The sequence below is a fragment of the Aquarana catesbeiana genome, linkage group LG06 (genome assembly GCF_042186555.1).
Source record: "Aquarana catesbeiana isolate 2022-GZ linkage group LG06, ASM4218655v1, whole genome shotgun sequence".
In the NCBI taxonomy this organism is placed as follows: Eukaryota; Metazoa; Chordata; class Amphibia; order Anura; family Ranidae; genus Aquarana; species Aquarana catesbeiana.
Genome location: NC_133329.1, coordinates 45,251,521 through 45,278,551, shown reverse-complemented (window position 1 = coordinate 45,278,551; position 27,031 = coordinate 45,251,521). Strand labels below are relative to the sequence as shown.

Sequence of the window (27,031 nt, the reverse complement as noted above, 5' to 3'; positions counted from 1 at the left end):
TCCCCTTGTCCCCACAGCTCAGCAGAGTCCCCCCCTCCCCTCTCCTGCCAGCTGCTGTAGGGTATCTGCATGGAGAGTCAGTGATCCATACCGATCACGGACTCAATCCATTCATAACTGAAACATAGTAAACTGTATTTACTATGCTTCAGTTTGCGAATAAAGGGGCAGCTCTATACAGAGCTATTCCTGTCCATTTATTCTGTGCAGCTGAGGCTGTGCTCTCATTCTTCTTTCTCGTTCTCAAAGGTGAAACATCAGAGGTCTGCTAAGACCCCTGATATCTCCCCAAAGCCACCCAACTCTTAAAAAAAAAATTAAAATATTTTTTATAAAATAATATTGTAAAACAATAAATAAATGGTAGAAAAATACAATAAAGATATAAAAAAACAGACGCCAGTGGCAGAACTACCAGGGTCACAAACATCACACTTGCGACCGGGCCTTGGCATTTATGCCATTGGCTTGGAGGGAAGGGCCCCAGCTGGGGGTCAGGGGGGCCCTTCATGATTTCTTGCACCGGGGCCCTGAAGGTTCTAGTTACGCCACTGCTCAGACCCTAATACACTGCTAGTTAACAGCAGTTCATCACTAATTAGGATTCCAGCATTCGCAGCCTATGAGAACAGCAGGGAACACAGGGGCGATCGAAGATGACGTCACTTCCGGGTGCAGGGTGAGAGGAGGTGGCTTTGCGTTCAGAACATGCTTGCTCCTTTCTCAGGCCACCTGACTTTATGGACCATGTGCCTGTTGCCTGGACCAATACTTTGGCTGTACTGACCATATCGCTACCTGCTGCCTGTACTAACTATGGACAGTATTCCTGCCTGCTGCATGAATGAGCCTTTTGCTGCTGCTGACCACATCCATGCCTGCTACCTGGACCAATGCTTTGGCTGTGCTGACAACATCTCTACCTGTACTGACAATGGACAATAATCCCGCCTACTGCCTGTTTTGCTGTCACTGTCCTTGTTCCTGCCTGCTGCCTGGACCAATGCTCTCCTCTGTGGACCACTGCACTACTAAAACTGCAGGTAATCTTTTCTTTACCCTTTGCTCAGCAGAAAGTATTTTGGTTTGTAATTGGTATGTACAGTACATGCTATGTGTTAGAAATATAAAGGGTTTTCAACAATGTGATAGGTTGGCAGGAATTTATGTGTGTAATTTATGCTCCTAGAATGCATGAAGGTGCTGTTTCAATGGTGGGCCTCTGTATGTGGCCAGGCTGTGTAAAATTCTCACACATGTGGTATCACCATACTCAGGAGGAGTAGCAGAATGTATTTTGGGGTGTAATTTTTGCTATGTACATGCTATGTGTTGGAAATATCTTATAAATGGATAACTATGTGTAATCAAAATGAGTTTTCATTTTTTTTTTTACACATTTTCCAAAAACCTCTGGAAAAAAATGAACCAATTTAAAAGACTCGTTATGCCTCATAGATTATATGTTGGGGTGTTAGCTTTCCAAAATGGGGTTGTTTTTTGGGCGTTTCCATTGTCCTGGTGCTCCAGGGTCTCCAAAAATGTAATAGGTGGTTGAGAAATTAGATGAGTATTTTATGCTTGTAGGACGTCTGAAGGTGCTACTTTGATATTGGGCCTTTGTATGTGGCCAGGCTGTGCAAAAGTCTCACACGCGTGGTGTCGCCATACTCAGGAGCAGTAGCAGAATGTATTTTGGGGTGTCAATTTTGCTATGTACATACTATGTGTTTGAAATATCTTATAAATGGATAACTTTGTGTAAAAAAGCGTTTTCATTTTTTTTCCCACATTTTCCAAAAACTTTGGGAAAAAATAAACCTTTCAAAAGACTCACTATGCCTCATAGATTATACGTTGGGGTGTTAGCTTTCCAAAATGGGCTCATTTTGTGGGTGTTTCCATTGTCCTGGTGCTCAAGGGCCTTCAAAAGTGTGATAGGTTGTCATCAAATTAGATGTGTAATTTATGCTCCTAGAATGCCTGGAGGTGCTACTTGCATGTTGGGCCTCTGTATGTGACCAGGCTGTGTAAAAGTCTCACACATGCAGTATCGCTATACTCAGGAGGAGTAGCAGAATGTATTTTGGGGTGTCATTCAAATATGCATGTGCTGTGTGAGAGAAATAACTTGTTATTATGACAATTTTGTGTAAAAGAAAAAAAAAAATTGTTCATTTTCCAAGGAATTGTGGGAAAAAATAATGGTTTAAAAAAACTCACCACGTCTCTTACTAAGTACCTTGGAATGTCTACTTTCCAAAAAGGGGTCATTTGGGGGTTATTTGTACTTTCCTGGCTTGCTAGGGTCTCAAGAAATGAGATAGGCCTTCAGTACATCAGGTGTGATCAACTTTCAATGATTTGCACCGTAGCATGTAGACTCTATAACTTTCACAGAGACTAAATAATATACACTAGTTTGGGTTATTTTTATTAAAGATATGTAGCAGTATAAATTTTGGCCCAATTTATGAAGAAAAATGTCTTCTTTGCAAAATTTTACAATAGAAACTAAAAATATGTGGTGTTTTTTTTCAAAATATTTCGCTTACATTGAAAAAAATTAAAAACCCAGCGGTGATTAACCACTAGGCGTCCGCGCTATAGCCGAAAGACGGCTACAGCGCGGACTCCAATTGCTGGGAGGGCGTCCCTGGCCGTCCTCCTGTTTACTTCCGCGTTGCGCGCTCCCGCGGGCGCGCATCGGGGAAGTTTTGTGCTGGCCGTGTCCCTCGGACACAGCCAGTCACAGATCGCCGTAAACGGGCAATGACAGCGGCCGTTTACAGTGCGATCGCTCTGCCAATGAGAGAGGATCTCATATGTAAACATATGAGATCCTCTCTCATCGCCGGCTCATCCTCCTCACACAGAGACAGCATGCGAGGAGGGAGAGCGGAACCGCTGCGGCGGTAAGTAAACAGAAAAATAAAAAAACGAAAAAAAAAGTGTCAGCACTGTTATCTGTCCTGCCATCTGTCCTGCCATCTGCCCCTGCCATCTGTCCTGCCATCTGTTTTGCCATCTGCCCCTGCCATCTGTCCTGCCATCTGTTTTGCCATCTGTCCCTGCTGTCATGTCCCTGCCATCTGTCCCCATTGCCATCTGTGCCACGTATAAGTGCCATCTGTCATCAGTGCCATCTGTCTTCAGTGCCACGTATCAGTGCCATCTGTCTTCAGTGCCACGTATTGGTGCCATCTGTCATCAGTGCCACGTATTGGTGCCATCTGTCATCAGTGTCACGTGTCATCAGTGCCACATATTAGTGCCATCTGTCATCAGTGCCATTTGTCATCAGCGCCACGTGTCATCCGTGCCACATATTAGTGCCATCTGTCATCAGTGTCACGTGTCATCAGTGCCACGTATCAGTGCCATTTGTCATCAGTGTCACGTCAGTGTCACGTGTCATTGTCCTGGTTCTCCAGGGCCTTCAAAAGTGTAATAGGTAGTCAACAAATTAGATGTGTAATTTATGCTCCTAGAACACATGATGGTGCTCCCTGCATGTTGGGCCTCTGTATGTGGCCAGGCTGTGAAAAAGTCTCACACATGTGGTATCGTAATACTCAGGAGGAGTAGCAGAATGTATTTTGGGGTGTCATTTGTGGTATATACATGCCATGTGAGAGAAATAACCTATTACAATGACAATTTTGTGGGGGAAAAAAAAAATTTAATTTTGCAAAGAATTGTGGGAAAAAATGACAACATCAAAAACCTCACCATGCCTCTTACTAAATACCTTGGATTGTCTACTTTCAAAAAAAGGGGTCATTTGGGGGGTATTTGTACTTTCCTGACTTGTTCGGGTCGCAAGAAATGAGATAGGCCGTCAGTACTTCAGGTGTGATCAATTTTTTATGATTTGCACCATAACTTGTAGACTCTCTAACTTTCACAAAGACCAAATAATATCCACTAATTTGGGTTATTTTTACCAAAGATATGTAGCAGTATAAATTGTGGCCAAAATGTATGAAGAAAAATTACAAATTTGCAAAATTTTATCACAGAAAATGTGTTTTTTTTTTTTTCCAAATTTTCGGTCTTTTTTCATTTATAGCGCAAAAAATAAAAAACCCAGAGGTGATCAAATACCACCAAAATAAAGCTCTATTTGTATGAAAAAAAGGACAAAAAATTCATTTGGGTACAGTATTGTATGACTGAGTAATTGTCATTCAAAGTGTGAGAGCGCTGAAAGCTGAAAATTGGTCTGGTCACGAGGGGGGTTTAAGTGCCCAGTTGTCAAGTGCTTAAATACCACCAAAAAAAAGCTCTATTTGTGAGGAAAAAAATGATAAAAATTTTGTTTGGGTACAGTGTTTCATGATTTGATCACCTCTGTGTTTTTTTTTTTTTTTTTTTTTTTTTTTTTTATAAACAAAAAAAGAGTGACAATTTTGAAAAAAAAGCAATATTTTTTACTTTTTTTATATATAATAAATATCCCCCAAAAATGCATAAAAAACGATTTCTTCCTAAATTTAGGCTGATATGTATTCTTCTACATATTTTTGGTTAAAAAATCGCAATAAGTGTATATTGATTTGCTGACAAGTTATAGCATCGACAAAATAGGAGATAGAGATTTATGGTATTTTTATTATAATTTTTTTTATTAGTAATGGCGGTGATCTGCGATTTTTAATGCAATTGCGGTGGAAAGATCGGACACTTTTGACACTATTTTGGGACAATTGACATTTATACAGCGATAATTGCTAAAAATAGGCACTAATTACTGTACAAATGTCACTGGCAGGAAAGGGGTTAAACACTAGGGGGCGATCAAGGGGTTAAATGTGTTCCCTCAGCGTGTTCTAACTGTAGGGGGATGGGCTACCACTGACAAGACAGAGATCACCATTCTCGATGACAGGGATCATTAGATCCCTGTCATGTCACTGGGCAGAGCAGGGAAATGCCTTGTTTACATAGACACTTCCCCGTTCTGCCTCCCCTCATCATGATCACGGGCCACTGGAGTCACACTGGACTCCATTCACTGAAGTACATCACATGCGGTATTAAGGTGTTCAGATGCAATCCCCCTAAACATCACATGTGATCCTGAAATTGTCAATTCACTATGCCGCTTTACCATATTTACCACAAAACACTCGGAAAATACCCCATAAAAGTCAATTCACAGAAGGAAATAAATAAATAAATGTGGTAATTAAAATGTCTGTTACCCCAATGTTTCATATTCCTGATATGTGGTTGCTGTACCATGTACTTGTATGAGAAAGTCTCCTGTTCTCTTTGTATTGCTTCCTTTGTGTGAAATCCCCGGTGTTCCTGACAGTCCCTCTGCTTTCCTATTAAAAACTGACCACACTAAGCAGGAAAACACACCATGGTCAGTTCTCTAGCTATGCTGGGAACTCAGCCTGCACTCCTCCACTGATCAGACTTGTCCTGACGTGCCTCACCTGCACAACCGTTCACTGGGAAGGTCAGTGTGCTGCTGCTTCTCCTCCCCCCAACTCTTATGCAGCTGAGAATAGAGGGAATGTTATAACTTTTATAAAAAGAGGGGAAAAGGTTATTTATAACCTTTTTTTATTTCTGTACACAAATGTTTTGCCTTTCATTTCTATTTTAAACTGAATGGGTTGTTTTACAAGGTGATCGTTTACAGTCAATTGAAGTATTGGTCCAGACATGCGGTATTTACCTGCTTGCCGCCCGCCCACCATCAAATGACGGCGAGGCAGTGCGGCTCTCATTCTGGGATGCCATCATATGACGGCGTCCCAGAACGGCCGCTCTTGTGCACCCACGGGTGCACTCAGCGCAGTGATCGTGGCTGCGCCGTGTTGCTAGGACATGGCGCAACCCCAATCTCTGTAAAGAGCCGCATCCGCGGCTCTTTGACCATGTGATTGGCTGTGTCCAATCACAACCGGTCACATGTAAACACGGAGATGCCGGTAATCAGCTAACCTCGTCTCACACTGACCGAGTGTGTGGCGAGGAGAGCCGATCAACAGCATCTCCTCACAGGGGGACATCTAGGAATGTAATCAGGGCACTGATCATCAGTGCCCTGATTACAATAAAGGAAAAAAAGTGTCACAAATCAGTGCCCACCATTGCCAGCATACAGTGCCCACCAGTAGCAGCAATCAGTGCCCACCACTGCCCACTAGCGATGCCAGTCAGTGCTGGCAATCATTGCCACCTTTCAGTGCTGCCCATCAATGCCCATTGCTGCTGTCGATCAATGCCCATCAGTGTCACCCATCAATGCCCATCAGTGCCCATCTGTACCGCCTATCCATGCTGCCTATCCGTACTGTATATCAGTGCCCACCAGTGCCAACTAACAGTGCCCATCAGTGCCGCCTATCAGTGCTCATCAGTGCCACCTATCCGTACCCATAAGTGCGGCATATTAGTGCCTCCTCATCAGTGCCCATAAGTGCTGCCTCATCAGTGCCCACTAGTTCAGCCTATAAGTGCCCATCAGAGCCGCCTCATCAGCGTACATTAGCGAAGGCAAAAAATTACTTAGTTACAAAATTTACCGAGAAAAAAGTAAAAAACTTTTTGGTCTTTTTTTGTGTAAAAAATAAAAAAAACAACAGTGATTAAATACCACCAAAAGAAAGCTCTATTTATGTAAAGAAAATGATAAAAAATTTGTTTGGGTACAGTGTAGCATGACCACGCAATTAATATTCAAAGTGCGACAGCGCTGAAAGCTGGAAAATGGCCTGGGCAGGAAGGAGCTGAAAGTGTCTGGTAGGCAAGTGGTTAACCACCTCAATACTGGGCACTTTCACCCCCTTCCTTCCCAGACCAATTTTCAGCTTTCAGTGCTCTCTCACTTTGAATGACAATTACCCAGTCATGCTACACTGTACCCAAATGAAATTTTTATCATTTTTTTCACACAAATAGAGCTTTCTTTTGGTGGTATTTATTCACCACTTCATTTTTTATTTTTTGTAATATAATTGAAAAAATAGGGAATATTTTGAAAAAAAAAAATCTACTTTCTCTTTTAAAAGAAACCAAAAAAATTAAATTTTGTCGAAAATTTAGGCAAAAATTTATTCTACCACATGTCTTTGGTAAAAAAAAATCCTGATAATTGTATGATCATTGGTTTGTGTGAAAGTTATAGAGTCTACAAGCCATGCTACGCATTATTGAAAATGTATCAATCCTAATGCACTGATGGCCTAATGCACTGATCTCATTTCTTGAGGCCCTAAAATGTCAGGACAGTACAATAACCCCCCAAATGACCCCTTTTTGGAAAGAAGACAGTCTGAGGTATTTAGTAAGAGGCATAGTGAATTTTTTGAAGTTGAAATTTTTTCCCCACAATGCTTTGGAAAATTAAGAAATATAGATTTTTTTTTTTTCTTCACTAAATTGTCATATTTACAAGTTATTTCTCACACACAGTGCAGGCATAATTGCAATTACACCCCAAAATACATTCTGCTATTGGTCCTGAGTATGGCGATACCCCATGTGTGAGACTTTTCCACAGCCTGGCCACATACAGAGGCCCAACATCCATATAGCACCATCAGGCGTTCTAAAGGCATACATTACACATTTCATTTCCTGAGTACCTATCACATTTTTGAAGGCCCTGGAGCACCAGGACAATGGAATTACCCACAAAATGACCTCATTTTGGAAAGAAAACAACCCAATGTATATTCTATGAGGCATAATGAGTCTTTTGAACATGTAATTTCTTTCCACAAGTTTTTGAAAAATGTGGAAAGAAAATGAAAACCTATTATTTTCTCACAAAGTTGTCAATTTAGAAGATCTTTCTTACACATAGCATGTACATAGCCAAAATGACACCCCAAAATACATTCTGCTACTCGTCCTGAGTATGGCAATACCCCATGTGTGAGACTTTTCCACTACCTGGCCACATACAGAGGCCCAACATGCAAGTAGCACCTCCAGGCTTCTAACACATAGCATGTACACACCAAGAATTACACCTCAAAAAACATTCTGCTGAGCAAAAGGTAAAAAAAAAAAGCTCACCTGTGGTTTTAGCAGGCAGGAATACCGTTCCAGAGCAGCCAAAGCATTTGTCCAGACAGCCAAAGGAAATGTCCAGGAATTGTCCAGGCAGCAGACAGATATGGAAAAGTATAACCATGGTTCAGTACAGTCCAAGGTTTAGCAGGCAGTTCAGGTAACAGGCATAGGCATGGCCAGTCCAGGTGGCAGGCAAAGGCATGGCAAGGTCATGTGGCAGGCAAAGGCATGGCAAGGTCATGTGACAGGGGTAGAGGCTTCTTCCCACCCAAATCTCTACGAAGACTCCGAGTCTCCAGACCCTAATCCGAGAAAACTAAAAACCTGGAGAAAAATGTTTTCTCCACTCAGAAAACCTTTTCTGGAGCCCCTCACATATGTGAGACCCCTGTGCTGTACAGTGGCAGGGCAAATGATCAGTTCAGGAGGCAGACAAAAAGCATGGTCATTTAACAGGCCGGGTCAATTCACGTTGAAGGCAGAAAGATGTTTGGCAGAGGCATAGTCGTTAACAGTCCGGGTCATTCACAGAAATGGCAGATAGTGGAAAAAAATCATTTCACTTCACTGTACTAATAGTGTAGTGAAGTATGATAGCTCTGATAGCATGTTCCAATACAGAGGCCTGGTTGGGAGGGACATTGGGGACAGTAGTATCGGGTGTCACGGCGAATTCCTCTACTTGCACACACAGGACATTTTTTTGGGGGTTTGTGACCTGTTTGGGTAAGAGGGAGGATTTCGGGAAAGTGCCTTTCATGGAGTCTGGCTAATGAATCAGAGCGAATTAGTTGAGGGGCTTGGCCTTGGGGATAGAGAAGGGCTGTGACAACCTCTTCTTGGAATTTTAGATAGGTTAGGGAACTTTGGGTGCACTTAGAAAAAATTATATATGAATTAAATAGGGCAAGTTGCATCAAATAAATGGCGACTTTCTTGTACCAAAATAGTGATCTCCTGGTGGCCAAGTAGCGCTGCATCATCTGATTGTTCATATCCACCCCCCCCATGTATAGGTTGTACTCATGCACACATTTTGGCTTCTGTATGGGGCCTTCTCTACTCTGAAGTTCCACCAAGGTGTCGTTATGTATTGTTGAAAGGATGTAGACATCTCTTTTTTTTTATCTCTCCACTTCACCGCTAGTACTTCTTCAGTCTGCATACTGGCCATTTCACTCTGCTTCAATTTCTTGGCGACCAATCTTTGTGGGAAGCCTTTGTGGTTGGTCTGTGCTGTCCCACAGGCCACAGTGTTCTTTAGGTACAAATGGCGGAAAAGTGGGAGACTAGTGTAGAAATTGTCTACATATAGGTGGTAACCTTTCCCAAGTAATGGTTGGATCAGCTGCCAGACAATTTTGCCACTTTTTCCCATGTAGGTAGGGCATCCAGGGGGGTTTAGCTGTCTGTCTTTTGTGTAACCCGTGGCCCTGTCACACGCCTTATAAAATTTTACCCCATGTCTGGCTCTTTTACTGGGGAGGTATTGTTTTATTCCGAGTCTTCGGGTGAAGTGTACCAGGGATTCATCCACACATATATTTCTATCAGGGGTAAACATCTCCTTGAAGCTGGCGCAAAAAAAATTGATTAGGGGTCGAATTTTGAATAATTTATCGTAACTGGGATGATTTTGAGGGAGGCTTTGGGCATTGTTATTGAAGTGTAAAAATCTCATGATCATCTCATAACGGGTTCTGGGCATCAATGACGAATAGACCAGCATGTGGTGGATAGGTTGGGTAGACCAGTAGGAATGGAGTTCATTTTTTTTGTCAGCCCCAAGGAGGGCGCTCCCACCCGGCCGTTTATGTGCAGTGGCCGGGTGGGAAGTGGTTAAGGAATGTAAAAATATAATTGCCAATTTTGGAGTAGTTTCTGACTTTTTGGATCAGTTCTCTCACCAGTAATGTATAGAAACCTAAATATGGAAATCATTGGGGTTGATTTACTTAAAGTGGAACTGCACTGTATCTGAGCTCCACAAACCAAAAATACTATTTATTTCATTTATAATATTCAAAGCAACCCCCCCCCCCATCCATCCATCCATCCATGTCTCCATGCTTTATTTTGATGAGAAATCCTTTAGAAAAACACCCCCCTCTCATTTCTGGCTGTGGCCATCTTGAATAAGGGCAGATGATTCATAGAGCAATTACTTCCTGGAATCCATTTGCCCTTAACTCAGGCATACAGACAGGATGGTGTGCTTAGCTGAGAAAACCCCTCCTCCTCTCCTGAAGACTCCTGGCATTGATGACATCATTTGCCTAGACATGGAAACCAGGAAGCAAGTGAAGAAATGTAAAAAACTGTCTAAAACAAGTAAATATAATTATAATTTTCCTATATATTTACTAGCTGCGTGAGGATTCAAAATAGACAATGATGATTTAAAGAGTGAAGTTCCACTTTAACCACTTCAATACAGGGCACTTCCCCCCTTCCTGCCCAGGACAATTTTCAACGCTGTCACACTTTGAATGACAATTGCACGGTCATACAAAACTGTATTTTTATCATTTTATTCACACAAATAGAGCTTTATTTTGGTGGTATGTGATCACCACTGGGGTTTTTTTTTGGCTAAACAAATAAAAAAAAAGGCCGAAAATTTTGAGAAAAAAATACATTCTTTGTTTTTGTTTACAAAATTTTGTAAATAAGTAATTTTTCTCCTTTACTGATGGGCGTTGATAAGGCTGCACTGATGTTGGACGAGAAGGTCCGGCTCGCAGTCTCCGCTCTAATTCATCCCAAAGGTGTTCTATCGAGTTGAGGTCAGGACTCTGTGCAGGCCAGTCAAGTTCCTCCACCTCAAACTCCCTTCATTCATGTCTTTATGGACCTTGCTTTGTGCACTGGTGTGCAGTCATGTTGGAACAGGAAGGGGCCATCCCCAAACTGTTCCCACAAAGTTGGGAGCATGAAATTGTCCAAAATGTCTTGTTATTCTGATGCCTTAAGAGTTCCCTTCACTGGAAATAAGGGGCCAAGCCCAACCCCTGAAAAACAACCCCACATCATAATCCCCCCTCCATCAAATGATTTAGAAGGGTGGCCCAATACTTTGGCAAAATAGTGTGGATGAGCGAGTCCTGACCTCAACACCTTTGGGATGAATTAGAGTGGAGACTGCAAGCCAGGCCTTCTCATCCAACATCAGTGCCCGATTTCACAAATGTGCTTCTGGAAGAATGGTCCAACATTCCCATAGACACACTCCTAAACCTTGTGGGTGGCCTTCCCAGAAGAGTTAAAGCTGTTATAGATGCAAAGGGTGGGCCAACTCAATATTGAACCTTACAGAGTAAGACTGGAATGCCATTAAAGTTCATGTGCGTGTAAAGGCAGGTGTCCCAATACTTTTGGCAATATAGTGTGTGTGTGTGTGTGTGTGTGTGTGTGTGTGTGTGTATATATATATATATATATATATATATATATATATATATATATATATATATATATATATATAATGTGTAGGAAGGCCAGTATGGTGGCCTGCATTTATGGGAGGAGCCCGGGGGGTATTTAAGCAGCCCGCTCACCTGTGGTGCTTGTCGGTTTCCTGTGCGCGATATACGTCACTAGGCCGACAATTCGAATGCCAACGTCCACTAGTTCTTGTCTCGCAAGTTCCCGTTTTCGCAAATTTCCGTGCTCGAGAGTTTCGAAGTCCGTGTTACCGATTCGTAGTTCGTACCGCGCGTCTGGCTTGGCTGTCGCAGGTAGGGTCCCGTCGGACTTTGTTTTTTACGCATTGTTAGATATCATGTCACTAAACCGTGATATCAAACTTACGAGTCACTCGCAATTTCACAAACGTAACCGCAATGCATACCATTTGCACTTTCGTTATGTTACCATTTCTCGTTATCTGAAAAAAGCACAGCGACATAGACGTCGCTTCATTTCAGGCATGTCTAATTATTACCAGGCATCAGCAAACAGCCGTAGCGATTCGCAATTCCTTATCGAACCACGTCAGTTCGATATCAATCATTTCTCATTTTGAACATTTCTAAATACATTTCTAACATTTCAAACCATTTTGAATTATTTCTTTCATTTCAGTCACGTACCGCGCTCCGATTCGAATTCAGTCGCATCTAAAGATGCACCGATTCGCTCCGGTGTGCCCCAGTAGTTACGGCCTCATTTCAGTACATGCTCCAGAGTCACGTCATTATCATTCGCTTTCAACTCACCGATTTGTACCTCTGTCATGGTTATCATGCCACGTATCACGCTCCGTTACGAATTCAGTCGCATCTTCGATGCACCGATTCGTTACGGTGCGCCCCAGAGCCCGGCCTCATTTCTGGACATGCTCCAGAGTCCGGTTCGTTGTCAGTTGCAGTCACGACATGATCGACTCGTGTCCCTGTCATGGCACGCGCCTCTACCATGACAAATCATTTCATTCATTTCATCATTTCACTCATCTCACTGTCACGTACCACGCCCCGATTCGAATCCAGTAGCATCCGAGATGCACCGATTCGTCCCGGCGCGCCCCAGTTGTCTTGGCCTCATTTCATTCGTGCTCCATAGTCCAACTCGTCATTTTGTCGCAGTCGATAAAAAAAACAAAAAACAATATACAAAATATATATATATATATATATATATATATATATATATATATATATATATATATATATATATAAATAAATTAGTATAAGTAAAACGTTTGGGCCTCAGCCAACACCTGCATCAGAACTTGGTTAGCTATCAGTTGCGGCATAACCAATTCGTGCCTTTGCCAGGGCAAACATTTCACGGTTACATACCACACTCCAATTCAAATCCAGTCGCATCCATGATGCACCAATTTATTCCGGCATGCACCAGCGTTTCTTTTGCCTCATTTCAGTGCATGCTCCAGAGTCAGCCGCAGCTGCGGCACGACCGATTCGTGCCTCTGTCATGGCGAAACGTTTTTCATTTATTTCATTGTCGCATGCCGCGCCCCGATTCAAGTTAAGGGCATCCGTCGGACATCGATTCATCCTGGCAAGCCCCAGTTGGCGCGGCCTTATTGGCGCAGTCATGGCACACCGATTCGTGCCTCTGTCATGGCACAAACAGTTCACTCATTTATTTAATGCCATGCACCTGTCACTTAAACATGTTACAATTTACCTGTCAAACCAGGTAGTCAAACCCTCCACTGGTTGTCATCTGTCATTTCCTCTAGGTCAGTCAAAAAAAAAAAAAAAAAAAGAAAAAAGGGGGGCCACACCCCGTCTTCCTTCGAAGCTCAGTCATGGTCCCGATTCATTCGTTGAAACCTTCGCCTCGCTACTATACCCCCTCGTAATCACAGCACATCCAAGTATAACTTCTTGCAATCATCGCAAATACGCATCCAAACACAACTTCTTGCATTTCATTGCAAGCACACATCGAAACATAACTTCTTGCAATTGTTGCAAGCACACATCCCATCATGACTTCTTGCAATCGTTGCAAGTACGCATCCAAGCAGAACGTCTTGCATTCGTTGCAAGCACACATCCAAGCACAATTTCTTGCAATCATTTCAAACACGCATCCAATCATAAAACTTCTTGCAAACGTTGCAGGCATGCATTCAAACATAACTTCTTACAATAATTGCAAGTACGCATCCAATTACAACTTCTCGCAACCATTGCAAGCACACATCTAAGCTTAACTCTTGCAGTCTTGCAAGCACATGCAGCAATACGAACTTTTCACAGTCACTACAAACACATCTCCACCGACAGGAACTCCCTTGCAATCGTTGCAAGCACACATTCAAGCACAAATCTTACAAGCATTACAAGACACGCATCTTAGCATAACTTCTTGCAAACGTTGCAAGCATGCATCCAAGCTTAACTTCTTGCCATCATTGCAAGCACGCATCCAGTCACAACTTCTTGCAAATGTTGCAGGGACACACCCAAGCATAACTTCTTGCAATCATGGCAAGTACGCATCCAAACACAACTTTATAATTGTCGCGAACACGCATCCAAGTATAACTCCTTGCAGCCCGTGCAAGCACATGCAGTAATACGGACTTCTCGCAGTCACAGCAAACACATCTCCATTGACACAAACTCCCTGGCAATTGTTGCAAACACGTATTTAAGCACAACTCTTGCAATCATTGCAGGGCTTGCATCTTAGCATGACTTTTTGCAATCAGTACACATTTCCAGTGGCACACAATCAGTCACACATCATTCTTCAGTGGCACTTAATCGGCCACTTGTCTCCAGTGGCATTTCATACGAGCCACTCATCAATTTCTGTGTCATTTCTCGCTTAGGTCAGTTGACTTCAGGTTCCACCCCACACCAGGTATCGTATTGCCAAACACAGCTGGCTCCTCATAACATCATCAGGCTATACCTAGCCAACATCCAGCATTTCTTGCCCTCACAGGACCCCAGAGAGTCATTTGTGTTTACGGCTCATACAGTAGGATCCTTTCTACGTGGCGTCCAGAAGCATCAGCCCATAGCTAACGGCAAACGCTTGCCCATCACAACTGCCATCTTCAGGGACATGTCAAAACCTCAGACATTCCCCAGTCTAGTCATACAAGCAGCCATCTACCTGGCCCTCTGTGGTTTCTACGGCCTAACAAATTCACTTTTACTGGCACAGGCAGCCAGGTACTTTGTAGACACAACTTGACTCGCTGGTGATACCATTATGTCCTTCAGCTTGTAGTCTCTAAAAACTCAATAATCCGGAACCGAGGTCTACAATAACCTCCTCTGAATTAACGAACACCACGCAGGCCAGCCTCCCCTTGACAAACTGACCCGTATCAGGTTAGTTCCCCAAGACTTCACCCATACACGGGTGTGTACTAAGAAGTAGCTGCAGTCTTTCCTAAGAATGTGGACCTATCAATGTCGGAAGGTCCCGTACTACGTGGATCGGTGTATCAATGATTATACCTTAACTCTAGGGTCTTATCACCTACGTCGCCCTTGTCACCCCAGGTAGCGACAGATGCCACAGCCACCACAGGCTTCGCGGCAATTTTTGGCCATCATCGGTTTACAAGTACATGGTCCCCAGAGACACTCCGAAACCCCGGGTTTACCCGGACTCCCTCCCTCTTCAAGTTACACCCGGTCATGGCAGCCGCTTAACTCTAGGGTCCTATCTGGACAGGACAGGCCGTGGCTTTGCCACCGACATCCGGTCCGAGGCGAGCCTCTTAATGAAGCCAGGCCCGCATTGTTCTGTTATGTCCTTCCTGTGCAGGCTGGTGGGCTGGTGTAATTATCCTGGCAACACCAGTTTAATGTCCACTGCACGTTTGTTCCAGGCTGCCACCTTCTGGGACATGTCTACTATATTAACCAGTTCGCTATTGGGCCTTCTCCCCAGTTTGGTCATACAAGCAGCCATTACTTGACCTACTACGGGTTCTGGCGGCCCAGCGAGTTCACCCGCAGCAATCCCGCAGGCCAAGTTCTGTGTAGTTGGCTCGCTGCCAACACCATTTCATCCTCCACCCTGCAGTGTCCAAAACCCAGCAATCAAGCTCCAGGATAGACATCCATCTCTATAAAGTAAACAACGTCCGGTGGCCAGTAACCATACTCAACCGCCTACTGTCACTCCTACCGGAACACTCAAACTCTAGTCCCCTATTACCTTTTCAGGCAACCCTCGAGTGCCTGCCAGTTCATCAAACACCTGAGGGTTCTTCTACGCTGCCTACACCTCGACTAGAGGTCGACCGATATATCGGCCGATATTTGGCTTTTTTTACTTAATCGGCATCGGCCGATTGTGCTGATAAAAAAGCCAATTATACCTTCAGCGGGACTTGCAAATGACTTCTGTAATATAAGTCAATGCAAGTTGTCTGAAGTTTTCTTCTCTCCTCCTCTGGGCAGCCTGCCAAGTCTGATAAGAAGATACATTGTATCTCTTTCAGGTTATTTTATCAACAGACTGAACTCCGTGGAGAAGTTCTCAGTTTAACCATTTAAAGACTAAATCTTTTCTGACACTTGTTGCTTACAAGTAAAAATCCTGTATTTTCTGCTAGAAAATCACTTGGAACCCCCAAACATTACATATATATTTTTTTCTAGCAGAGACCCTAGGGAATAAAATAGCGGTTGTTGCAATATTTTATGTCACACGGTATTTGCGCAGCAGCCTTTCAAAAGCATTTTTTTTTTAAAAATACACTAATGAAATAAAAAAAAAAAAAAAAAAAAAGCAGTAAAGTTAGCCCATTTTTTTCGTCAAAAAGTTTTGATTACCTGTTTTTGTGTATTTAATATTTAAGATATAGTTATTTTTTTTTAATCTAAATTCTACATACAAGTGAACTGATTGGAGGTTTGTTTTGTTTAATAAATGTTTAAATATAAAAAAATTTCTGTATCACTTATTACTTAAGGCTGCTTTCACACTGGAGCGGGCGTGCGTTGACGGTAAAACGCTGTTAGTTTTAGCGGCGCTTTACCATCATTTTAGCGGCGCTATTTGGCTGCTAGCGGGGCGCTTATAACCCAGCTAGCGGCCGAAGAAGGGGTTAAATGCGCCCCTGAAGTGCTGCTGCCGAAACGCTTTGCAGGCGCTTCGGCAGCGATGCCCATTAATTTCAATGGGCAGGAGTGGTGGAGGAGCGGTATACACCGCTCCAAAGATGCTGCTTGCAGGACTATTTTTTTAACATCCTGCCAGCGCATCACCTCAGTGTGAAAGCACTCGGGATATCACACTGAGACTGCAGGGGAGCCGTTTTACAGGCGCTATTTTTAGCCCAAAAGCGCCTGAAAAACGCCCCAGTGTGAAAGGGGTCTAACTGTCAGATTTTATGAGATGAAGGGAAAAAAAAAAAAAAAAATCGGCCTAATATATCGGCCCAAAAAAAATCGGCATCATATATCGGCCATCGGCCACCGCGATTTCTAAATATCGGCTTTGGCATCGGCCAGAGAAAAACCCATATCGGTCGACCTCTAACCTCGACCCCAGTCAGCACTCCAGTCACTCTTTAGTATTGGGGCAGCCTTGGCAGCATTTCAGCATGGGTCCCAGACCACGTCATCAAGAGACTTAGCAGGTGAAACTCTGCCTACCTCGCCCGGTACGTCCCCACTCCTTAGGTGGAAACGGCACAAGCATTCACCAAACTTGCTCAAATAAACAAAGCCAAAACTAACAAAACCACACCCCTACCTGAATGTTTTTGCCCCCTTATTCTGGCATACCGACCAGCAGACCAAGGCACACTTTGAGGTCCATTTCATATGGTAAGTCCACACTTCCAGGTCTATTTCCGATGGTAAGTTTTATGTTAACTACAAATGTTATCTATGTCCATATCGGACATAGGGCTCCACATATATATATATATATATATATATATATATATATATATACACACACACACACACACACACACACACACACACACACACACACACACACACACACACACACACACGTACGTGTGTATATATATATATAATACATATGTCAAAACCACCAAGATATATGAAATACATAAGGTACACATGAAACAGGCTGATCACACAGTGACAAGATGCAACAACAAGTGGCTGGCAACCATAAACACAACTCCACCCTCCCCATGCTGGGAAAATAAAAGAATACAGAGGTGGATAAAAAAATGGACTCCCAAATTTTAATAATCTCAAAATCATTTTCTGTAACTAAGTTGCCTTGATCACAAACTGATCCATGCCTGACCCCCCTCCCCCTCCCTTCCCCCACCAATGTGCTTCTCATTTCGATGTCTCTGAAGTTGTGGGTTATGCTCTCCTAAAAAAAGATGTAAGATTTATCTTAGACACAGCTCCAAAATGAGTCTGTGAATGACAAATGTTTGTATCCAAATCCTGACATCCATCACTTAGGGCGCCGCCCCCTTTCTATTTGCCTGTGAATTCCATGTGTTAAAAAGTAGAATTACCATCACCTTGAGATTGTGTACCGCTGTGTCCATCACCCTTCGATCTCACCAATGTGACATCCAGAGATGATCCAGGCTTATGTGAAATTCCATAAACTGCATGGGGAAAAAAAAAAAGAAGATGAGGAAGATGCCTCTGATAAATTTCCATCTTCACCTAAACCTTGTCTTTTATATCTTGTTTTGTTTTGTTTTTCTTAAAAGGTGTGGTCAGCTTTTTTAAGAAAAAGATGGTCGGCACTCAGGATAACATCCAAAATAGTATTCCTTTATTAAATACATGTACAGAGCTGTAAAACAGCCTACGCATTTCCGACGTTAGTCCTTAGTCATAGCTGAAAAAAAATAAAATAAAATAAAAATTTGTGGTCACAAAATATTGTGGAGATAGGAATTCAAAGTAAACTACGTGCCTTCCTCCGGACGCATTTCGTCATCAGCAGACGGTTTCCTATTGACATCTGCTGATGACGAAACGCATCTGGAGGAAGGCACGTAGAGACGTCACCATGCAATCGAAGTAGATGGACGGGCTCCGTGTGTTTGTGCTGGCCGGCATTCCTTTTAAGCTTATATATTTACTTCTAAATGTAAGTGTAAAACTTTGATTTTAATAAATGATTTTATAGACGTTATTACACTATGGGCAGTCTTCTCTTTCCTTGAGCATCCTTTTTATTACGGACACTCCAGCGGGATAAAGGGAGTGAGCTGCATATTTCCATTTACCGTCATATGTGGTCATCAGCAAGCTAAAAGGCCTAGGCCGGGTTATAGCCACCTGTCTTTTAAGCTTGCCGTCTGGTAAGCAGAATCTACAGCTACGGTGGACGGGCACTTTTAATTTTGTGTGTGCACACTGTGGTGATATCAAGGCTTAAAAAGTTTACTTTGAATTCCTATCTCCATGATATTTTGTGGATATACTCAATGTGACTTTTCAGCGCAGCTTTTGTGAATTTTGTTGGTCATTTGTTAGACAATTCCTAAATCTCCTTATCAAGTCTAGAGCTTTCCATTTCATAATGCTATTTCAAAATACACATCATATTTAAAGTAGTTCTAAAGCTAAAATGTTTTTTACCTTAATGAATTCCCTGCTTTAAAGTGATTGTAAAGTCTTGTTTTTTTTTCAATAAAAATAACAAACATTTTATACTTACCTGCTCCATGCAGTGGTTTTGCACACAGCAGCCCCAATCCTCCTCTTCTCAGGTCCCTCTTTGCTGCTCCTGGCCCCTCCCTCCTGGTGAGTGCCCCCACAGCAAGCAGCTTGCTATGGGGGCACCAGAGCCGAGTCAGAGCTCCGTGTGTCCATTTGGGTATGGAACCCAGCCCCACCCCCTCTCTGTCCTGATTGGCTGACTGACTTTGACAGCCGCAGGAGCCAATGTCGCCGCTGCTGTGTCTCAGCCAAGCAGGAGGAAGAGTCTTGGACGACCGAGACATTTGTGGACATTGCTGGACAGAGATGGGGCTCAGGTAACTATTAGGGGGTGCTGGGGAGGCTGCTACACACAGAAGGCTTTTTATCTTCATGCATAGAATGCATGTAGATAATAAAACCTTCTGCCTTTACAACTCCTTTAGGCTGCTTTCACACTGAGGCGGTGGGGGCGTCGACGGTAAAGCATCGCTATTTTTAGTATCGCTTTACCGTCATTTTTGTGGGGGTATTCGGCCACTAGCAGGGCACTTTGTACCCCCGCTAGCATCTGAAAAAGGGTTAAAACTGGCGGGGGGGGGGCTGCGGTACGGCCGCACTGCCCATTGATTTCAATGGGCAGGAGCGGTGGAGGAGCGGGACACACGCCGCTCCTTTACCGCTCCAAAGATGCTGCTAGCAGGACTATTTTAGTGTCCTACCAGCGCACCGCTCCAGTGTTAAAGCCCTCAGACTTTCACACTGGAGTGTGAGGAGCGGCTCTTTCAGGGTGCTTTGCAGGCACTATTTTTAGCGTTATAGCGCCTGCAAAGCATCTCAGTGTGAAAGGGGTCTTAAGATAAAAAAAGATTTAGGACTTGCTGTGCCCCCTCCCCCTCTAAACACTTACCCGAGTCCTGGATTGAGACAGGTGAGTGCTGTGCCCAATTTCAGTCTTCTCTCCTCTCTCCCTCTTCACACAGAGACTGACAGACAGCAGCGGGGGCCATAGGCTCCTGTTCCTGTCATTCAAATTCAGTGAGGAGGGAGTGGGGGGGTGGGGCAGAGCAATAGACACACACAGCCCAGCTCAGGAGCTAGTCTGTATGAGTGCCACCATAGCAAGCTGCTTGCTGTGGGGCATTCGGAGTAGAGGAGGAGCCAAGAGCGCCAGCGGGAGACCCCAAAAAGGGGAGATTTGGGGCCACTCTGTGCAAAGCAGGTAAGTATAACATTTTTATTAAATAGAAAAGCCTTTAGACTTTAGAATCACTTTAATGAGCATTGTGTCAGATAGCTTTCCCATTTATATTTAAACTCACTTTAGAATTGGAAAAATATGAATATTCAAACCTAGGAGTACTATTTTAGAATCGATATATTGTTAAAAATAAAAACTATTCAAAAATTCATCTTATGGACCAAAAGTTAAAGCCTTGAAGCAGAAACCTAGGCTTTTCCCTATTTTGACCCCAAAAATCTGTTTGAATTGTGACATGAATCCAGTCCATGGAATTCCACAAAATGCAGACATTATATTAATGGATAGACCATAAAAAAATAATTTAAAAAACCCCCAAAAAAATGGTTCCAACACTGGGTGTCTTTCGCCACTATAAGGCTCAGTTCACACAAGTACTATTAGATGACGCTTTAAGTACTCTCACTGCACTGAGATTAAAACACGCTAGTTAACCTTGTGCTTAAACTGATTATAAACACTAAGACCCCTTTCACACTGGGGCAGTTTGCAGGCGATATTGCACTAATAATAGCGCCTGAAAACCGACCCGAAACAGCCACTGCTGTGTCTCCAGTGTGAAAGCCCCGAGGGCTCCCACACTGGAGCGGTGCGCTAGCAGGATGGGAAAAAAGTCCTGCTAGCAGCATCTTCAGAGGGGTAAAGGAGCGGTGTATACACCGCTCCTTCACCGCTCCTGCCCATTGAAATCAATGGGGCACCGCGGCTATACCGCCGGCAAAGCGCCTCTGCAGTGGTGCTTTGCGGTGGTGTTTAACGCTTTCTCGGCCGCTAGCGGGGGGGTGGGGTAAAACCGCCCCCCGCTAGTGGCCGAATACCGACAGTAAAGCGCCGATATTGTTGCCGACGCCGCCCCAGTGTGAAAGGTGTCTAATGAATGATGCAGTTGTGTCATAGATCATATACTTCTACAATGGCGGAAGATCCTCTCTACACCTGACGTGCAAATCCAAAGAACTCTTCCTTAAGGACCTTCAGGCTAAGTCCCGATGCCATGGGGTAAGATAAGAGACACAAACCCCAATGCCCACCAATCAATGTAGGACTAGGTCACTCTTCACATGGTACACTTTCCTTATCCCACAGAAATCTGTCCATACCATGAAAGGGAATCGTTGTTGGAGTTCGTTCCTAGAGTCAAAGTTTCCTAATTCTCCCCTGCCTATAAGTCAAAGTAAGTAAATCTTGTAGCCAGAGAGAGATGGATCTCAATCACAACAGCAAATGTCCTGTTTGAAGAGAAATCATTTCTACAAGTGACTTAAAGTGGAACTTTACCCATAACAATGTGATAAATATAATGTTCTTTAGCAAGGAACATACATTCCACATTAATAATTATACTACCAAAATTAGTTTGTGCTGTAAATTGCCTCCAACATTGCTCCTGTTTCTTCTTGCTGGAGGCCGCCATTTTGCTCAAGCCCAGAGTCCCTGAGCAGCAGTAAATCATAAACCCTTCGATTTAATAGTTTAAAAAAACAGTTACATTCCTGGAATGCCGGGATTAGTAACTGTCACATTTGCTTGTGTCCTCAACCAAACTGTCAAACCATCAAATGGTCGGTATCATAACTGATCACATGTGCAGCACCATGGCAGATACGGTTCAAACAGAAGCAGCTTCCATGGCTGTAAAAAGAATAGGAGTGTTTAATTCCATTTTAAGGCTGTCAGCAGATCGGCCTCTACAGTAGGTGACCGCGATATTGTGTCAATCTCGCCCCATTTCTCGGCGAGATTTGACACCTACGAGCCCCATCGCAGGAGCCAGCGCCGAGATGGCTCACTCATCCCGAAAGGAAAACTTTGTTTTCCTTTTGCGATGAGCGACAGGCAGTGCTGACAGCTGTCTGTTATGAATCCTGAGGGGGAACGCCGCTCCAAATTTTAAATGAAAAAACCGGCGTTGGTTCCCCCCCCAGGGGCATACTAGGCCCTTAGGTCTCGTATGGATTGTAAGGGGAACCCCCTACGCCGAAAAATCGGCGTGGGGTCCCCCTAAAATCCATACTAGACCCTTATCCGAGCACGCAGCCCGGCCGGCCAGCAAAGGGGGTGGGGACGAGCGAGCGCCCCCCCCCTCCTGAGCCGTACCAGGCCGCATGCCCTCAACATGGGGGGGGTGGGTGCCTTGGGGAGGGGGGCGCCCTGCGGGGCCCCTCCACCCCAAAGCACCTTGTCCCCATGTTGATGAGGACAAGGGCCTCTTCCCGACAACCCTGGCCGTTAGTTGTCGTGGTCTGCGGGTGGGGGCCTTATCAGAATCTGGGAGATCCCTTTAATAAGGGGGCCCCAGATCCCGGCCCCCCCACCCTGTGTGAATGAGTATGGGGTACATCGTACCCCTACCCATTCACCTAGGGAAAAGTGTCAATAAAAAAAAAAACACAGTACACAGGTTTTAAGAGTAATTTATTAGGCAGCTCCGGGGTCTTCTTCCGACTTCGGGGGGTCTCCTTCCGACTTCTCCCGGTGTTCGGCCTCTTCTCCCGGTGTTCAGCCTCTTCTTCTTCCGGGCCCCGCCGCTATCTTCTTCCAGCTCTATTGCCAGCGAGGGGCCCGGTCTGCTGCTGCTGTCTTGTCGTCGCTGTCTCGCCGCCGCTGTCTCGTCGCTTCTTCTCTTCTTTAGATGTTGACACGACGCTCTCTCCAGCTGGAATGCTTTGTGCACGCTGCGGAGCCATTTATGTAGGCGGTGACCCCACCCCCTTGTGACATCATGGTCCCAGCATGCGCAGGGACTCTGGCGTCATAAGGGGGCGTGACCCCAGAGTCCCTGCGCATGCTGGGACCATGACGTCACAAGGGGGTGGGGTCACCACCTATATAAATGACTCCGCAGCTCGCACAAAGCATTCCAGCCGGAGAGAGCGTCGTGTTAACATCGGAAGAAGAGAAGAAGCGACGAGACAGCATCGGCGAGACAGCGGCGACAAGACAGCGGCAGCAGACCGGGCCCCTGGCTGGCAATAGAGCTGAAGAAGATAGCGGCGGGGCCCGGGAGAAGAGGCCGAACACCAGGAGAAGAGGCCGAACATCGGGAGAAATCGGAAGGAGACCCCCCCGAAGTCGAAAGAAGACCCCAGAGCTGCCTAATAAATTACTCTTAAAACCTGTGTACTGTGTTTTTTTTTAATTGACACTTTTCCCTAGGTGAATGGGTAGGGGTACGATATACCCCATACTCATTCACACAGGGTGGGGGGCTGGGATCTGGGGGCCCCCTTATTAAAGGGGCCTCCCGGATTCCGATAAGCCCCCCGCCCGCAGACCCCGACAACCAACGGCCAGGTTTGTCGGGAAGAGGCCCTTGTCCTCATCAACATGGGGACAAGGTGCTTTGGGGTGGGGGGGCCCCGCAGGGCGCCCCCCTCCCCCAAGGCACCCACCCCCCCCATGTTGAGGGCATGCGGCCTGGTACGGCTCAGGAGGGGGGGCGCTCGCTCGTCCCCATCCCCTTTGCTGGCCGGCAGGGCTGCGTGCTCGGTTAAGGGTCTGGTATGGATTTTGGGGGAACCCCCATGCCGATTTTTCGGCGTAGGGGGTTCCCCTTACAATCCATACCAGACCTAAGGGCCTGGTATGCCCCTGGGGGGAACCCACGCCATTTTTTTCATTTAAAATTTGGCGCGGCGTTCCCCCTCAGGATTCATACCAGACAGCTGTCAGCACTGCCTGTCACTCATCGCGAAAGAAAAACAAAGTTTTCCTTTCGCGATGAGTGAGCCAGCGCGACATGCACAGTACCCTGTCGCTGAGAACCAGCGCGATGGTATCGCGCTGGAAACACAATCTCGCGGTCAGGTACTGTACATATTCAGCAGTGCCTAAAAATAGACAGCAACTGAGCATGTGCAGCAGGGTGAGACCGTGTATTACTGGATTTTACACAGTACTGTATAGACACTTTTGCCTTCCATTTTGCCTTCCATTTCTATTTTAAACTGAATGGGTTGTTTTACAAGGTGATCGTTTACAATCACTTGAAGTCGTGGTCCAGACATGCAGTATTTAGGGATGTAAATATAGATTTGCCAATTAGAGTAGTCTCTGCCTTTTTGGATCAGTTCTCTCACCAGTAATGTATAGAAACCTAAATATGGAAATCATTGGGGTTGATTTACTTAAAGTGGAACTACACTGTATCTGAGCACCACAAACCAAAATGTATTTCATTTATAATATTCAAAGCAATTTCCCCCATCCATCCATCCATCCATGTCTCCATGCTTTATTTTGCTGAGAAATCCCTTAGAAAAACACCACCCTCTCATGTCTGGCTGTGGCCATCTTGAATAAGGGCAGATGATTCATAGAGCAATTACATCCTGGAATCCATTTGCCCTTAGCTCAGGCATGCAGACAGGAGGGTGTGCTTAGCTGAGAAAACCCCTCCCCCTCTCCTGAAGACTCCTGGGATCGATGACATTATTTGTCTGGACATGGAAACCAGAACTGAACAGATGTAAAAAACAGTTTAAAACAAGTAAATATAATTATAATTACCTCTTTACTAATACTAGCAGCATGAGGATTCAAAATAGACAATGTTGATTGAGAGAGTGAAGTTTCACTTTAATGTATAACTAGAGGAAAAGCGTATTTTTTAGTACTGGATAGAGTAGATAAGGATTAGATAAGGAACCCCTGTCAGGTTTTATTGCTGTCTGTGTCCCCATTAGGGAGATTCCCTCTCTGTCCTGTTTACCATTATCACTGAAAGTGAACATAAAAGAAAATCCCAAATTTTGGATTGTCCTCAGAACAGTAATAGAGGGGAATTTTTCAATGAGGTCACTGCTTCTGGTGACCTGGGGGGCCCCAGTGATTCCTTTAATTTGTAGGGATTTCCTCTCACTTCCTGTTTGGCTATGGGACAGGAAGTGAAGAGAAATCTCCCCAATGCGACACAGATGGAAAAAAAAAACTGACGGGAGTTATGAACCTTTCTTTATCTAAATGAAGAAAAAAAAGTTGTGCCTATAGTTCTACTTTTAGGCAAACAGACTGTGCACTTTACAAGTTGCTCCAGAGATTAGTAAATGAGGTAAAGCTTCACTTTACAAATGTAACGCAGGGGTTGTGACCAAAGTGATCATGCTAAACAATGTGTTGTTTCTTAAGTAAGGGTTTGGCTCCCTCTAGTGGTCGCTAAAACGTTGTCATGACCTTTTTCTCTATTTTAGAAGCAAACAGTTATGCATTGTGGGATTGGTAGTTGATGAGGAAGTGACTCATGTGCTTAACGCAGTCTGGGAATTACTGACCCACAATGCCCAGTTTGCAGACCCACAATGCCAAGTCGCAGAACAGCCTGCTGGGTAAACAGATAAATAGGACAGAGCGGCCATCTTTCGGCCTCATGGGACGCTATTCAACAACCAGTAGGGATGGGCTTTATGTTCGGGTCGAACATCGGCTGTTCGCCCTTTCGCCAAATAGCAATCAATTTGGGGTGTTCATGGCAAATTCGAAAGCCGCGGAAGACCTTTTAAAAGTCTATGGGAGAAATCAAAAGTGCTAATTTTAAGGGCTTATATGCAAGGTATTGTCATAAAAAGTGTTTGGGGACCTGGGTCCTGCACCAGGGGACATGGATCAATGCAAAAAATAAGTTTTAAAACGGACGCTTTTTCGTGAGCAGTGATTTTAATAACGCTTAAAGTGAAACAATAAAAGTGTAATATTCCTTTAAATTTCGTACCTAGGGGTCTCTATAGTATGCCTGTAAAGTGGCGCATGTTTCCCGTGTTTATAATAGTCTGACAGCAAAATGACATTTCTAAAGGAAAAAAAAAAAATGTAAAAGTGCTAGCGCTAGTGACGGCTATAATGAATTGTCGGTCCGGCAATACACATAAAAGTTCATTGATAAAAACGGCATGGAATTTCCACACAGGGGAACCCCGAACCAAAATTAAAAAAAAAAAAAAAATGTGTGGGGGTCCCCCTAAATTCCATACCAGGCCCTTCAGGTCTGGTATGGATATTAAGGGGAACCCTGCGCCAAATTTTTTCAAAAAAATAGCGTGGTGGTCCCCCTTAAAATCCATACCAGACCCTTATCCGAGTACGCAACCTGGCAGGCCGCAGGAAAAGAGGGGGGGACGAGAGAGCGCCCCCCCCCTCCTGAACCGTACCAGGCCACATGCCCTCAACATTGGGAGGGTGCTTTGGGGTAGCGGCCCAAGGAGGACCTTTAACAAGGGGACCCCCAGATCCCGCCCCCCCCGTGTGAAATGGTAATGGGGTACAAATGTACCCCTACCATTTCACAAAAAAAGTGTCAAAAATGTTAAAAAAAGATAAGAGACGGTTTTTGACAATCCCTTTATTAATTTGTTCTTCTTTCCCCGTTTCTTCTTCTATCTTTTTTCTTCTGGTCTTCCTTCGGTGTTCTTCTTTTTCCTCCATCTTCTTCTTCCCCTGCTTCTTCCTGCGCTTCCTTCTCCAGTTTTCTCATCCGGCATCTTCCTCCGGCAAGGTGCTTTGGGGGGCCGCTACCCCAAAGCACCCTCTCAATGTTGAGGGCATGTGGCCTGGCACGGTTCAGGAGGGGGGCTGCTCTCTCCCCCCTCTTTTCCTGCGGCCTGCCAGGTTGAGTGCTCGGATAAGGGTC

General features: G+C 44.5%; 1 protein-coding gene across 1 annotated transcript in view; it reads right to left on the bottom strand.

Moving 5' to 3' along the window:
* The window catches only part of LOC141147953 (uncharacterized), a 483,492-nt gene that overhangs the window by 218,350 nt on the left and 238,111 nt on the right, over window positions 1–27,031 (bottom strand). Inside the window, exon 14 of the mRNA XM_073635113.1 lies at window positions 18,011–18,100. Within this exon, the coding sequence (XP_073491214.1) occupies window positions 18,011–18,100 (90 nt within the window). The remainder of the gene's footprint in view (window positions 1–18,010; window positions 18,101–27,031) is intronic.